Raw genomic sequence first — 15,309 nt, 5'->3', positions numbered from 1 at the left:
TAAGTTTCCAAAAATGTAATTTTTTTTTTTTAAGTCTAATTTCTTAAGAATAGTTGTTATAGAATTATTCTATATTAAAGAAATATGAAAGTTACACTTCTCTGGCAAGATAACTTGTATGACTTTTAAATTGAAAGGCTTTTAAAATACCTAAATAAATGTCCTATGATCTTTTAAGCAATCACTATTTAAGATAACAGCTTTTACTATAAATTGTCAAATAAGCTTACTAAGAGCATAATTAGTCCAGTCTGAAAGACAGTTTTTCACATATTGTATTTTCAGTAGTTACACCTTTCTATTTAAAAAGTATTTCCTCAATAAAAAGATTGGGCAGATTTTGCATTGTCTGAATTTATATGAAGAATATGAATAATAAGAGACAACAGAATTAGTATTATAACATTCTAACTTAAGAAATGCCACTTATGTTGGGAATGAAAAGTGTTCAAGGACGTTAGAGGAGGGCATTAAATAACGATGCAATTCTACACCTTTTTTTTGGAAGTTACAAAAATTCTGTCAGTACTTTAAGAACAGCCCTCAATTTTAGTAAAAACTAATAGCATGTTTTTCTAACTAGCTTGTCCTCTTTAAATTTAAAGAAGAGGTACAGCTTTTTTGACTTTAACTCATCCAGTATCATGTTTGCACTGATACGGTAAATAAGATCTGGAAGAAATCCAAGCAGCAAAACATAGTACAGAGTGACAGTGAAGTACTTTCAGTTCTGATATAAACTCAGGAGGATGCTAAAACTTGCATTTTGCTTCCAAACATATGATGGGGAGGAAATGCAAAGATCTGAAGAGACAATAAGGTAGGAATGAAGATAACTATAACTCATAGCCTGAAGTCTGCTCTGAAAGGCTCTTGAAAACAGGACCGGCAAGGAATGGTTCACTGGTGAAACTTATTGTTTTGGTAGATTGCCCTGTGAAGTCTTAACTGGTAAGTCTACCAATAGGTTTGAAATAAATGTATCTCTTTCAGAGGAAAATATCAAGGAGGAAACAAGTGAAGAGAATATCAAAATGGTACTTCATAAAAAGTGAAAGGCTTTTAAAAGTGATGCAAACAAGAGTCCACTCTGTACTATCACAAGTAAACACATACTTCTCTGCAGCACACAACACAATGTGAGGAATTCTATCCTGGGAAGTACTGAGACTAAAACGTCCAGGAGAAGAAAGTACCAGCAAAAATGTCCAGTGATGACTATAACCTATCACAGTAATAAAACAGATAAAAGAATTATTTGCATACAAAAACACAGTCTGGGAACATGAATGGTGTGGTCTACTCAGCTGGAATCAGTCAAGGAATTTAGCTGATGTCAGTGGTCCATGGTCTGGCCTTTTGCATGTCAAGTGTTATGTAGTTCTTAGGCATGTAACTTTTATTAGACAAAGCACAATAACACAGTTGCTATGAAAACAGAAAGAAACCCTCTTTTACTAGCAGAAACAGCAATCTAAACTTATATAGAAATATTTAAACAGCACCTCAGACACCTTAATCAATGAACAACAGCTCAAAGCAGTCCACCAAGTAGTAAAAATCATAATTATGTGAGTCTACATATGCTGCTATAACAATTACGTATAGACATCTGAAATTGAAGAAAATATATTTTAAAAACTTTTACAGAGTGTCTGGTAGAAATTCTTTGGAAGACTGACAACTAAAATCAAACCAAATTAAACAAATAATAAATTAAAAAGAAAAAATGGAGAAGGGAACTATAAGAACAAGTAAAGCAGAGAGATAGAAGGAGATTTAGTCCTTCCTATATTATGAAAAAAAATATGTTTCTTGGACAAAAATATGTAGTTTGGGTCTGAATCCATTTTCCTTTTTCACTTAATGTATCTTTTTTCTTCTATACTGAGTGGAACAGTAAAGACAACTTTATCATACGTTCAAGCATGTATCACATTCCTTTAGGAAGGGCAGATATGGATTTACATCTATCTTTCAAATCTTTTGGTTGAAAACAAAACATATATTCATAAGAAATGCTAATACTCACTGTTGTAAGTGATGTTAAATCCACGTCCTGACATTGAATGGTCAGCTTGAAACTCCAGACGTAAAATATGACCATTACTGGTAAGATGAGAAGGAACTTCAGCACCAGTAAATGTTCCTATTATGGGGGAATCTGGAGAGTCACCATCTTTAACTGCAAGGAAGTCAAATTGAGATTCCAAGTCAAAGTCATTAAAAGAAAGATGGATTCGGCTTCCAGGATCTGAAATTATTGTCCAGATACAATTTAGATTATTCCCATATCCTTCTGGATAATCAGGCGAAAGTACTGTTCCCACTGGTGCAGTGAAATTGGAAAGGCAAGGAACTGGAAAAAAAAAAAAAAAAAAAAAAAAAAAGAGAAAGAAGTTAGATGACAGACACAAATATTAAGAAGCATTTACCTTATTATAAGGCTTCGTATGAGATACTTGAACATGCTTATTATTTCAGCTGAATAAATCATGACTTGTTATGATCTGGCGTGAAGACAGAAAGAAAATGTTTTTGCGTCTTTATATTCCCTTTCCTTCCATAAAACTACCTCTCAAGCAGAGACCCGATGTAATAAGGAACATTTTCATTGTAATAGAAACCTGCACCAGTTCTTACAGCACTCATGTACTTCTTAATAACTTGGCATCAGTTATTATTTTCATTAGGTAACTGTTTAGATGAACAGATCTGTCATTGAGCCTATTAGATAGTCTGTTCAGCTGCCCTTATTTGTTTTTCCACACAGAAGTGTAAGATATTAACTACTCTCAAAGGCATAACAGAAATGTGTTGCTATTATCAGGACAATGTTTTATATTCAGTCATTCCAGCTGAAACATAATAAATTGCAAGGATGAAAATAAATGATCATACTCTGAATATGTTTGATCTGTATTACTTGTGAAAATCAAAGAATCAGAACCATATGGGTTGGAAGGGACCTCTGGAGATCACCATCCCATCTCCTCTGCTAAATCAGGTTTCATAGAGTAAGTCACACAGGGAAGTGTTCAGGTGGGTTGTGAGTATCTCCAGAGAAGGAGACTCTGCAAACCCTCTGGGCAGACTGTTCCTGTACTCTGTCATCCTCATGGAAATGTTCTTTCTAATGTTCAGATGGAACATCCTGTGTTCCAGTTTGTTCCTCTTGCCTTTTGTCCTGTCACCGGGCAAAGCCTGACCTCATCCTGTCCTTCAGAAATTCATAAGTGTTGATGAATTTCCCTCAAGCTAAACAGTCCCAAGACTCTCAGCCTTTCCCAGTAAGGGATGTGCTTAGGTCTATAATCATGTTTGTTGCCATCTCTCTCCAGTAGTAAACTGTCTTTTTGAACTGGGGAGCTCAGAACTGGACACAGTACTGCACTTGTGGACTCAGTCAGAGTGTTAGGAAAGAAATTACAGATACTTATCATAACATTAGTTTACTTATGCTATATAATGTAAATGATAGAACTATGATCATTTAAGTACTATATTATGCTCAGATATCATATATGTGGAAAAATCTGTAAAGAATTTCAACATCTAATTACAGTTCAGCAACTGTGAATCTAAAGAAATAGATTAATTTATCAAAGTAGCTATAAAAAGTATATTGTACATAGAAAAGTCTATAGATTCCTATTAGAAAGTCAATGATAAAGTAATATGTCATACCATGTAAAGACAATACAATTATTATTAAAAGGAAAAAAAAAAAAAAAAAAGGAGTATTTTTCAGTTCTGGGAATAGCCTCTATGGAAATCAACTACTAAAGAAAGGCAAATTCATTCTGTCAGCAGAATTAGTTACATATTGTTAACCTTGTAGTCAATCATGAAAATTATTTTACATAAGGAAAAATGTTTCAGAATATTATGCATTTCAAAATAATAACAAAGATTTTGATACATACAAATACAAATTGGTATGTTTGCAGACCACTGATTGTTTTCTTGGCAAATTATAGATTTCTCTCCAATTAATTCAAATCCAAACTGACACTCAAATCTTAAAACATCCCGATTGGAAAATCCATCCCCTTCTCTGATGCCGTACAACGGTGTTCCAGGATCACCACAGCTTTCTTTTTCAATTTCTGTTGAAATAAAGAAAGAATTTAAATCTAGAAGAATAAAACAAACTCTATGTGGGTATATGCTCAAATACAGAACAAAAATAACAGCTACTGAAATATGCCACTAAGTCTGATTCTATTCCCTGCTTACTTAAGATGGAAATTCTAGAAAAGAAATCAGTCATTTTTGTTTATATAGCACATCAAATTAATATATATATATCAATTACATATATGATGTACATTATATATATATCAATTATATATATATATATACACACACACATATATATATATTTCCACTTTTTTTTTTTTTTTTTTTTTTAAATTTTATGCAGAAATACTATCAAGCAAAATACCACTTGCAGCATGGAAACTCCTAAAACTAAAAACAGACAGCAGTACCCCACTGTGTCCAACACCTTTCACATTCCAAAACAGCTGAAACTCATAAGTCAACCAAATGGTGAAGAAAAAACAAAGGAGAGATCAGTAATATAAAAAGATTTGACAGAATTCAAAGAAAGCAATAAATAAATAAATAAATATGTACCGCCATATGCATTATACACATTTATATGCAAAAAAAATACTGTGTAGATCTTTGGAGACATAACTTTTCTATTCTCTATTAAATTTTTATGCTAAATAGCCTAAACGCATTTTTTTTTTTCAGATACAATATTCTTTAGAATTACATACATTACATACTTACATTTTTCACTGAAAATTAGAAGCACAGAGTGATCTTCTAAAATGCATATTCATGCATATGCATATCACAAACGCATCAGAGAGATCTGACTTGAAGGGAGGTGAGGCAATTTTCAGGCTAGGCTCCTGATCAAAGCAATTTTGACCAAGTTGCTCAGAGCTTTACTCAGATAGGTACCGATAATGTCCTAGGATGGGAGACAGCTGCAGGAAACCTGCTCCACTGCTTAACTATCCACACAGGAAATGCATTTTTCCTTGTAAGTACTCTGATCTCTTCATTCTAACTTAATGTGCATTGTCTGTAATCCTCCCATCACATATAAGAAGTTTTAACAACCTGACACTATTTTCACAATAACCTCCGCATAAGTTGATAAAAGGCCCCACTTCTCCAAACTGGACAGGCTGATCTTGAAATACAGAATATTTGATTTCAACATAGAAACTAAAAGGAGTTAACAATTTGAGGAAAAAAAAAGGAATTTCTCTCTTCTAGAGATTTGAAGGGTTTTATTATTCCATTTGCTTAAAAACAAAACAAAACAAAACAGGACAAAAAAACTAAAACAAACCAAAAAGCTAAAGCCTAACAAAATTAAACAGTTCTTATTATATGTATTTCTTAAAAGACTGAGAAGAAGAGAATATTATAATTAATAATAATAAGAAGAAGAAAGCGGGGGGGGAGGAGGGGGGAAGGTGAAGGGTGGTTCAGAATATCCCTAAATATCCCTATCCCCAGAACTGAAGAATAGAAGAATACTTCTAACAAAAGTTAAAGTTGGTCACAAGAAAATATCCTAAAGATGATGTAGGCTTATTCATTATACCTTAAATGTTGATGAGGCTGCAGTGTCAAACAGTGAAGATACAACTGCTAACTGCCAAAGGAACACAACGTTTTCCTAAGTTGTTCAAAGGGATTAATAATAGTCTGAATACCTAAGTCATTCCAAATGTTATGTGGGGGAAAAATAAATAAATAAATAAATTAGCAGTGTTCTACAAATCAGGTGTCCAAGAAGTAATTACACACAGTGAAATTAAAGTTTTCTTGCAGTGTGTAATTAGGACAGTAAATATTTTTATATCTACTTCTATTCATTCTCTTTTGAGAATGATGTATCTAATGTTTTTCTCTAATTATTACAACAGCTGCTCCAAAATTATTACCTTCTATTTTATTATGTTGGCTCATGATGCATAGTAAAATGTTGTTTTTATGTCACTAGAGGTTGAACCTTCCCACAAATATGCTGTTAAATGCTGTTGTGACAGATGGCAGCAGAGGGGCAGTCTTACAAAATGGCTTCTGACATGGAAGTGCTCATGAAGCAAAGGTGTAGAATTGAACTCCATGCAGAAAAAAAATTGCACCCAGTGACATTAATTGTCAATTTCTGTAGCTTAGAATTTGCTCTATGAAATAGTGTTGCTGTGCTCTTTGTATCTGTTGTATTTTCCATGGAAATAAATAGGAGGCATTACTTTTGGAGTTAGCGTAGTAAGAGTTTCTATGCCTTTTGTTACATTTAATAAATACAAATGCATGAGGATGATAGAGTGAGCTTGTTCATCTTGTCTTCTACCAGACAACCATACTAGGAAGGCTTTAATAATTCCTTTAAGTTCCAAAGATTCTTAGGTGGAGTATAATTATTGACAGGAGTTAGTTGGGAAAAAATACATTTTTTATTTATGTTATTTATTGTATGTGAGAGAATACATACATAAATTCCACATGTCTATGTGTAATGATAATTAGATTGTTAAATATGTTAATAACTTAAGTATGATCCTTTTAGGTTTAAAGCATCTGAGAACAGCAACAAAAATAAAATCATTTTGTTTTCACAAATCATTTCAAAACTCCATAGGAAATATAAAAATCAAAGGACACAATCTGTTAGAAACTCTGTTAAAGCTATAAGACAGAGATGTACTAATGATTTCAACACAACTCCTCCTCTCCCTGTTATTCCCATATCCTGTTTCTGTGGTCAGTGTCTTATACTGGGAACTGCATAGGGGGATGGGAGTCAGCTTTAGCTAAAAGATTGCTCAGAAAGTAATGCCTGCTATTTATTTCCAGGGAAACTACAACAGTTTCAAAGAACATGGTGACACTACATCATAAATTCTCAGCTACAGCACACTGTTTTTTAAGATAGACCCAATCATTAACCAATTTGCACAGATGAGCTGATCAAGACTGTTCATTCCACGGTGTGACAAACATTCATGACCATTCAGAACATGGCTTGTCTTTTGTATTGCTGCTGACACTGATGAAGTTTGGTCTAGTTCCATGACTCTTGAACTCCTAGTACAGTACATGACATTATGATGTGGAATATCAATAGAAAATCATAAAACTATGACAACCACCCACCACCTCACTGTGCTTACATGGATTATTTGGTCTTCAAAAATGTTCACTATATGTCAACGAATGTCAGTGACTGCAAATTTTTTCCTTATGAAGGAATTCAATTTTATGCCTTTGCTTCATGCACACTTCCATGTCAGACATTATTTTGTAAGACTGCCTCTCTTTTGTCATCTGTCACAACAACAACATTTAACAGCAAATTTGTGGTAAAGTCCAACCTCTACCAACATACTACCAACTTCTGCTTCTGACATCCTACAGAATCATAGAATTATAGTATCTTTAGAGTTGGAAGGGACCTCTGAAGGCCATCTAGTTCAACCACTCTGCAGTAAACAGGGATGCCTCAGCTAAATCAGGTTGCACAGGGCCTTATCCACCCTTGCCTTGAAAGTCTTCAGGGACAAAGCATCAACCACATCACTATGCAACCTGTTCCAGTGCCTCACCATTTCCACTGTAAAAGTCTTGGACAATCAGCCTAAAATAGGAGGTATTTTGTTTGCACAAAATGTAAACAAACACCACCACCACCACAAGATAAATAATGTAAATATCTAATTTTGAATCAAAATTATCATGTTGCTACTCTGTACTTGACACTGAGGAATTCTGTACATTTCTAGTCAGTGATGAACTGAGAGTCAAAAGCTACAGTATGTACCAGTGCGAGGATATCACTTTAAGAAAGTCTTTTTCCTCTTATTCTGTTGGTTCTTTTTTTTTTTTTGTTGTTGTTGTTGTTGTTTTTGGGGTTGTTTTTTTTTGTTTTTTTGTGTGTGTGTGTGTGTGTGAAGGGTAAACATACTCTAGATAGGCCATTTGGAAAAAAAAAATCGTCACTGACTATACAAATGCACTTTGGCAGAGAGGCACTGGAATTATGACTTGTCTATCTTATCTCTTCTGTAATTTAAGGGAAAATAAAAGAGAATAATTTGATCCTTATGAAGGAAAACAATTCCAAAAAAAAAAAAAAAAGATATTACTACTTCACAGTGGAAAAGTAAATTCTGAAGACTTGAAATGACTTCAGCAGAGATATAAAAATAAAAAAATAAAAAATTATGGTACTTAATGAAAGCAATTATTGTTAAAATACCAATTTATCTTTAATGTCTTATCGTAGTCTATTTTTTTTCTTTCACTGATCACATAAAAGGAACTAAAACAAAACAATTTTTATTTTATTTTATTTTCATTATTTTTTAAAGTTTGATTCTCAAAGAATGAAGACAATTTTTGTTTGCTTGATATTAGAATTTTCCTTGGCAAAATCTGCAAATATTCACAGTTGGACACACTGGCATATTGGAAGACAATGGGGAAAAATGTAAATGATCACACTTCCAAGTACATCGGTATATACAATTTATATACAAAAAAAAATGAATCTAATTTGGTTGTGACATTATAACAATATTCACAGTGTGGGACTTTGATACTTGAAAACCTAAGAAGAGATATCATGATATATTTGTAAAATTTCTATTCAGAAAGCACAAAGGAATCAGCAATAGTATAACCATCTATCTTATCTTGAACATTATACAAGCATATATTTCTTTGTGTCAATTAGGGTGAGAAATAATGCAGGTTACAGGTAAATAACGATCTGTCTTCAAGTAATTTATCCTCAAGAGGAACAATCTTAAAAACACATAATAGTTAAACAGTTATGAATCTGTTTCAGCAAGACTGATTTTGCTTTCTGATTTACATGGGAAAAGAACTGATGAGGTTTAGTCATATTTACATGAAACAGAAGTTAAACACTGCCATGGTGAGCAAACAAAACAGAAAGAAACTTGAGTGGCCTCGCACATTACATCTTCTCATAAATACTACTATGTACATATGTTATTTCCTATAAAAGGAAAGCTTTTCTTTATTAACTGTTACGGTTACAGCAAGAATAATTTTAAAAGCAAAGGATGGAAGTCATTTATTAAAGAAAAAAGTCTGTTATCATGTGATCTTTCAGTTCTGTTCTAAATGTTATCATCACCCTTGCCTCATTCTAAACATGAGATTCTTTTCTATAGATTTTATGAATTAGAAAAAAACATGAAAGAATTGACACACTGATCACTATTAACTATTAACAATTTATTTAGCCTCAGTTCTAATCACAATAAGTTTTATGTTTCTTCCCTTCACTTTTATTTGTTTTTTAGAAAGTCGTGTAAGCAAAGAGCAAGTTTGAGGATGTGGAATGAATTCTGCATTGAGTGCAAATACTGATGGACTAGAACAATTTCTGTATCCATACAGGGATCACTGAGTTCAACTCATCGCTCCACCCAAAATTCAAATCCTATGTCTGAGAGCATTGCCCAAAACGCTTCCTGAACTCCAGCAAATCTGGTGCTATGACAACTGTGATCGGGAACATGTTCCAGAGCTTAACTACTCCCTTGGCAAAGAACTTTGTCCTAATATCCAATCTGAAATTATATTTTATCCTATACTTTAGTTACCTACAGAAGTTATGGTTATACATATATTCTTCTTTTCATATTCAATGAGATATTCTGTCTTTCCAAGCTGAGCTATTTACTTATCAGCTAGCAAAACATTGGCTCAGGTAATAAGTGAGCCCTGTGGAGCTTTACAGAATGAGTTTACCTCCAAAAAACAAATTGCTCTTCTAAATTTTGTATGGCAACGAAGTGTCCTCTGTACAGTTCTATCCACACTGTTTGCAAAAGCTGAGGTTCAAGTAAATATATTTTGGAGAAAAGTTTAGATATGGTTGTATATGTAAATTAAACTAATGCAAATAAATAGCATAGGTTCAAAACAAAAGAACATTCCCCTCACCCTCCACCCCCCAACTTTCACAAACACACACACACACACACACAAAAAAACATTAAACAGGCAAAATGTTTAAATACCTTCAACTCCAAATTATATGCTTACTTTTCTTTGAATCATAGAATCATAAATGTTGGAAAATATCTCTAAGACCATCAAACCCTCACCACCATAGTGACCATACTGACCATATCCCTCAGTGCTACAACTCCACTTTTCTTGAACACCTCCAGTGACAGTGACTCCAACATCCCCCTGTGCAGTCTTTTCCAAAACCTCACCACCCTCCCTGAGAAGAATTTTTTCCTACTATCATAGAATAGTTTAGTTTGGAAGGTTATCTTAAGATCATCTAGTTCCAACCCTCCTGCTACAGGCAGGGACACCTCCCTCCAGACCAGGTTGCTCAAAGCCCCATCCAGTCTGCTTCTGAATGCCTCCAGGGAGGCATCCACAACCTCACTGGGCAGTGTCTCACCACACTCATATTGAAGAATTTCTTCCTAGTATCTAGTCTAAATCTGCTCTCTTCCAGTTTATAGCCATATCCCCTTGTCGTGTAGGTGTATGCCCTTATAAAAAGTTTCTCCCCATCTCTCCTGTCTGTAGGACCCTTTCAGGTCCCTGTGAGGGATGTGCTCCAGCACCCCAAACATCAGCCAATGATATTTGACCTGGCACAACTTGAGGCAATTACCTCCTGCTCTACCACTAGTTACCTGAAAGAAGAGGCTGATCCTCACTTCATATAGAATAGTTTTTGAAATTTAATTCAGGAGGATATTTCTTTTTCCACAAACCTTTAAAATACATATTTAAAATTACAGACACCAGTAAGATTTAAAAACTTTGCTTTTCATAGTATGTTATGTTTGCTCTCATTAATACTGTCTTTTTTTTTTTTTTTTTTTTTTTTTTTAATGTTGTGTTGATGAATATGATTTACATGGGAAGTATTGGTAATGGTTGGACTAGATGATCTTCTAGGTCTTTTCCAACCTTGATAATTCTGTGATTCTCTGATTTTATCAAGGAACATTCAGTTCAACTTTAGCCAGACAAAAGATGGATTACTGGGCAATTTAAAGGAAGTTTCAGGCAACTGTCAATATTGTATTTCAAAGGTAGAAATGCAATTCAGGATTGTTTTATCTCAAAGCTATACATCAGAAAGAAAATAATTTAGATAAACAGGAAAAAAAATATTTCCCTCACTTCTACCTTAATCTAAGTTTTAACAGCAGGCAACTATGCCGTTAGTTTTACTAGTGAACAATAGAAATTAAGCAATAGCAAAAAGAATAAGTGAAAATACATTATCAAAGAATCTTATCTAAATCTGCTATCCTTCAAGTCAGCAGTTACAAAGAGAGGAAGCAAAATATCCCTCAGTTCACAGATTAATGTTTGGACCTGTCAAAAAGAAATGAACAGGTGAACAAGTAGAACAAGTGTCCTCAGTCAAGAAAATATTTGCAAGAGAAATGCCAATAAAACAGAAACATTACAGGAAGAGCTATGCTAACAAAAAATTGCATAATACCTTCTTAGTTTAACTCCCCAGTTCTCAACTTTGAACATCTTTCTTGAAGAAAAACATAACTGGAAGCAAAAGCTACAGCCACATTCACAAACTGCATACTTTGAGTATGGCAGTAGTCACAGTTAGGTGAAATGACTGAAAAAAAATTATATTAAGACTGAAACCCATATATTAGCAGTTTCATAAATTCATTAATTTCTGTTTTTGAATCCTCTGTCTGTAAGTGGATTGTGTATAACTTAGTAATTACTTTATGCCAATTTAAAATAAGAGAGATTTTCTTCCACAGACTAAATCACTTGATTTCAAAGAGGTAAGTTCAAGCACATTGTTAACCACAGCAAAGAGACAAGCCGAAGAGAATGTAGTCTTCCAAAATTTGCAAAATATTCTGAAAATTGATAAAAGTCTGTGTTAGACTACTTTAAAATTATAAGAAGCAGCAAGAAACTAATTTTTTGGTACTGATTTGACTAAACCTTTCTGCCATAACCTTTAGAAAATCTTCATGAAAATATAATATTTTATTGGATTCAGAAGGTTCAGCTTCATCCATCAGTATGATTTAGAAGACTACATAAATGAAAATGGGCAGTTTCAATAGATTTTTCTGTTATCACATGAATGAAGTCAAGCAGACCTGTCCTCCTTTTTTTTATTTTTTTTTTTTTTTTGTTCTGAATAGTACTGCTCTTTTTCTTCTTAAATGATGTTTGCAGATGCAAATCAATCGAAATTCAAGACTACTGATGCTATCATACACAGTTTAGCTCTTGACACATACAGAATTGATCTGTTGACACTGAATTTATTTGCAGTCTGTATATCACCTGTAGAACCTTTAAAATGTACTGATGTTGCTCTTATTAATGAAATCCAGACAGATCACATTTTCAAGCTACACCAGCTCTGAAAGTCTTCTTTGCTGGCAGTCAATTAATACTCAGAGCCTTGAAAAATCTCCATGGTGACATGTCCATGTGACTATAGATCACCATTAAGATTTTAATTTGGTAGCAATTTCATCATCATTAAAAGTAGCCAATTTTGCTGACCTAAACCTCTAGTCAGAATGCAAGTCTATTAGTTCCAGCTAGCTTTTACTTATTTTAACACTGTCCTAGAATTTTAGGGGCACCCTAACATTTGCTTTGTTTTCAGATCAACGCCAATAAGAGGGAAAAAGAGAGGCTGGTAGCATTATATTTTGGACAAAGTATCTAGCAGAGATCAACGTCATAAAACAAGAAAACAATAAAAAGCCTGTAGAGAAATATATACCAATGCCTATGACAGAAGGAAATACATGCTAGACTTTTAACCATAGCTTTTTCTTATGTGTTAACTCCCCCACACAAATGTGCAGCATTGAAAAACAGTAGTTTAGGGAAAAGATGAAATATTCTGAATTTCTTTGAACAAAGTATAGAAGTATACCAGATGTTTGCATTCTTCTCACTCCCCTCCCATGTAACACACTGAATCTTACTGACAGTCTATGCAGCTTGTAATATAAATAACTCACTGTATTATTATAATAGAAGTATAATAGAAAATAACATTACAAAATAAGATCAATGTTTCTTTATTCTGGGCTGACTCAAACCAGACTGCCTTTTAAGACTTAAAAAACTCTAAAGAGCTTTTCAAAGCCATTCATTAACCTTTCAGTTTGTACTGATCCATAGTACTATGCCTTTGTCTGGGGTTTAATACCTAGAGCTCTGTGAAAATATTCACTGTTGTGTGGAGTTTGGTAAATCACTGACAGCATACTAGATTACTCTGTAAATAGTCTGTGAAGGTTATACATAAATGAGATTAAGGTATGCATTATGAAACTGCAAATTTACCCTGATCAGACACACCTTGTTATTTTTCAACTAATTTGAAGGACTCATCATGAACAGTCAAGCATATCTAGATCCTGCATTCTCATGCTGTGAATACTGGTACCTCTAATTATGCATCTGGGACAGTACCCTCTTGAGTCCTCAAGAACAATGCTGAGAAATCCTTGTATCTAGACCAGTTACCATCGAAGTACTTACTGTTTCAGTTTCAAGAGAAAATAAGTAATTTCTGGACAGTGTGTCATTATTGGGCTACATAGAAAGGTTTTAGCAGCAGGGAGGCTGCAGGAGTGGCTTTTGTGAGAAGAGCCCAGAAGCTGCCCTATGTTAGATAAGAGTCAGTTCCAGGAATCTCAACAAGGGGTCTGCTGCTGACCAGATCTCTTAGCCAGTGTATGATGCTGGCTGTGCCTCTGGGATAGTAGATTTAAGAATGAGGAAAAAATACTGCACAGCAGTAGCTGAGTGAAGAGTGAGAAATGTGAGAAAAACAGCCCTGCAGCCCCCAAAGTCAGGACAGGAGGAGGGCAGAAGGTGTTCCAGGTATGAAGCAGGATTTTCCTGCAGCCCAGGAGAGACCTATGGTGGTCCAGACTGTTCCCCCTGTAGCCCACAGCTGATCTCCACATGCAGCCATAGAGGAACTCATGGAGCAGCAATGCCTGAGGAGGCTGCAGCCCATGGAGAGCTCCTGCAAGAGCAGGCGCTGAGAAGAAGCTGCAGCCATTTAGAGGAGTCCGTGGCAATACAGCTGAGGGAGTTGTCAGCCATGTGGATCTGTGCTGCAGTAGTGCAGCCCTTAAGAATGGACTCCATGGAATGGACCCATACTCAAGTTTGTGGGAAGCTGGTGTAGAATCAGTTTGGGAATGTTGGCATCCTGAGGGAGGGACACCCATGCTGGAGCAGGGGTAAAGTTAGGATTAAGGAGCAATAGAAACAAAGCATTATGGCCAGTTTGTAGTTCCCATCTCCCTGTGCTATTCCAGAGGAAGAACTACAGGAGAGTAAATGGTGAATGAAGGTGGTTTTAGTTTGCTTTTAATTTTCATTACTCTAGTCTGCTGTTATTAATGAGCAATAAATTACTTTAAGCTCCCTACAATTAATTTGTTTTGCCCATGATGTTAACTGTGGGGTGTTCTCTCTGTTCTTATCTGAATCACCAAGATTATTTTCATCGTATTTTATCCTCCTCTTCTCTTGAGGAAGGAGAGTTCTCTAGAGCAAGAAAGCAGAGTGGTAGAGCTGCCCATTGGCATGAAACCACAATAGTTGAACAATAGTTTCCAATAGCTTGACGCTACAGCAAAAATTTTCTCAGCAATGTAGCTGGAGATGATCTGCTAGAAAATATGATACACCTGGCCATGACAAATCAATAACCTCTTAGAACAGAACAACATTTATGTAGCTCTTACATTTACTATCAGATATGCACGTTCAACCAGAAGCTGATAAAAAGCACTATTTTCCAGACTCATGATAAGACCTATTGACAGTACTGTCTTTACATCCTGCTCCTACATCCTATCCATATTCAGGTAAAGCTTTTAATTGGCCTTGTGAGACAATATGATTAAACCACACTTGATTATTACCTTGCCATAAATACTCTGGAATAAAAATTCTACCCTACCTCCTCTGCTTCTGCACAATTTCACACCTCCAAGTATTGTTTTCAGAAGAAATAAAAATTTGATAGACAGCAATAATTCAAAAATAATCTCCTTAGAACTGGGAATTTTTCTGAAATAAAAGTTATTCCAAAAGACCATCAGCATCCTACTACCTACCTAATAAAGAAATTGAAAACCTCTCAAGAAACCTGAAATAAACATTCAGAAAATAAAAACCATAGAAAATCTTGAAAACAGATTCAATATAAATTTTCTT

At 34.5% G+C, this 15,309-nt stretch overlaps 1 protein-coding gene across 3 annotated transcripts in view; it reads right to left on the bottom strand.

The window, feature by feature from the left end:
- CSMD3 (CUB and Sushi multiple domains 3) overlaps window positions 1-15,309 on the bottom strand; it is a 468,617-nt gene that overhangs the window by 195,135 nt on the left and 258,173 nt on the right. For all 3 annotated transcript variants that reach the window (XM_015856172.3, XM_015856173.3, XM_085537054.1), the window contains 2 exons: window positions 3,927-4,109; window positions 2,033-2,359 (listed from right to left, as the gene is read on the bottom strand). In XM_015856172.3, coding sequence (XP_015711658.2) covers window positions 2,033-2,359; window positions 3,927-4,109 — 510 coding nt within the window. The remainder of the gene's footprint in view (window positions 1-2,032; window positions 2,360-3,926; window positions 4,110-15,309) is intronic.

This window comes from Coturnix japonica, chromosome 2 (assembly GCF_054131305.1).
Source record: "Coturnix japonica strain WE chromosome 2, WE-NBRP24, whole genome shotgun sequence".
Classification (NCBI taxonomy): domain Eukaryota; kingdom Metazoa; phylum Chordata; class Aves; order Galliformes; family Phasianidae; genus Coturnix; species Coturnix japonica.
Note: the sequence above shows the minus strand (reverse complement) of the source record. Positions and strands in the feature narration are given on the sequence as shown.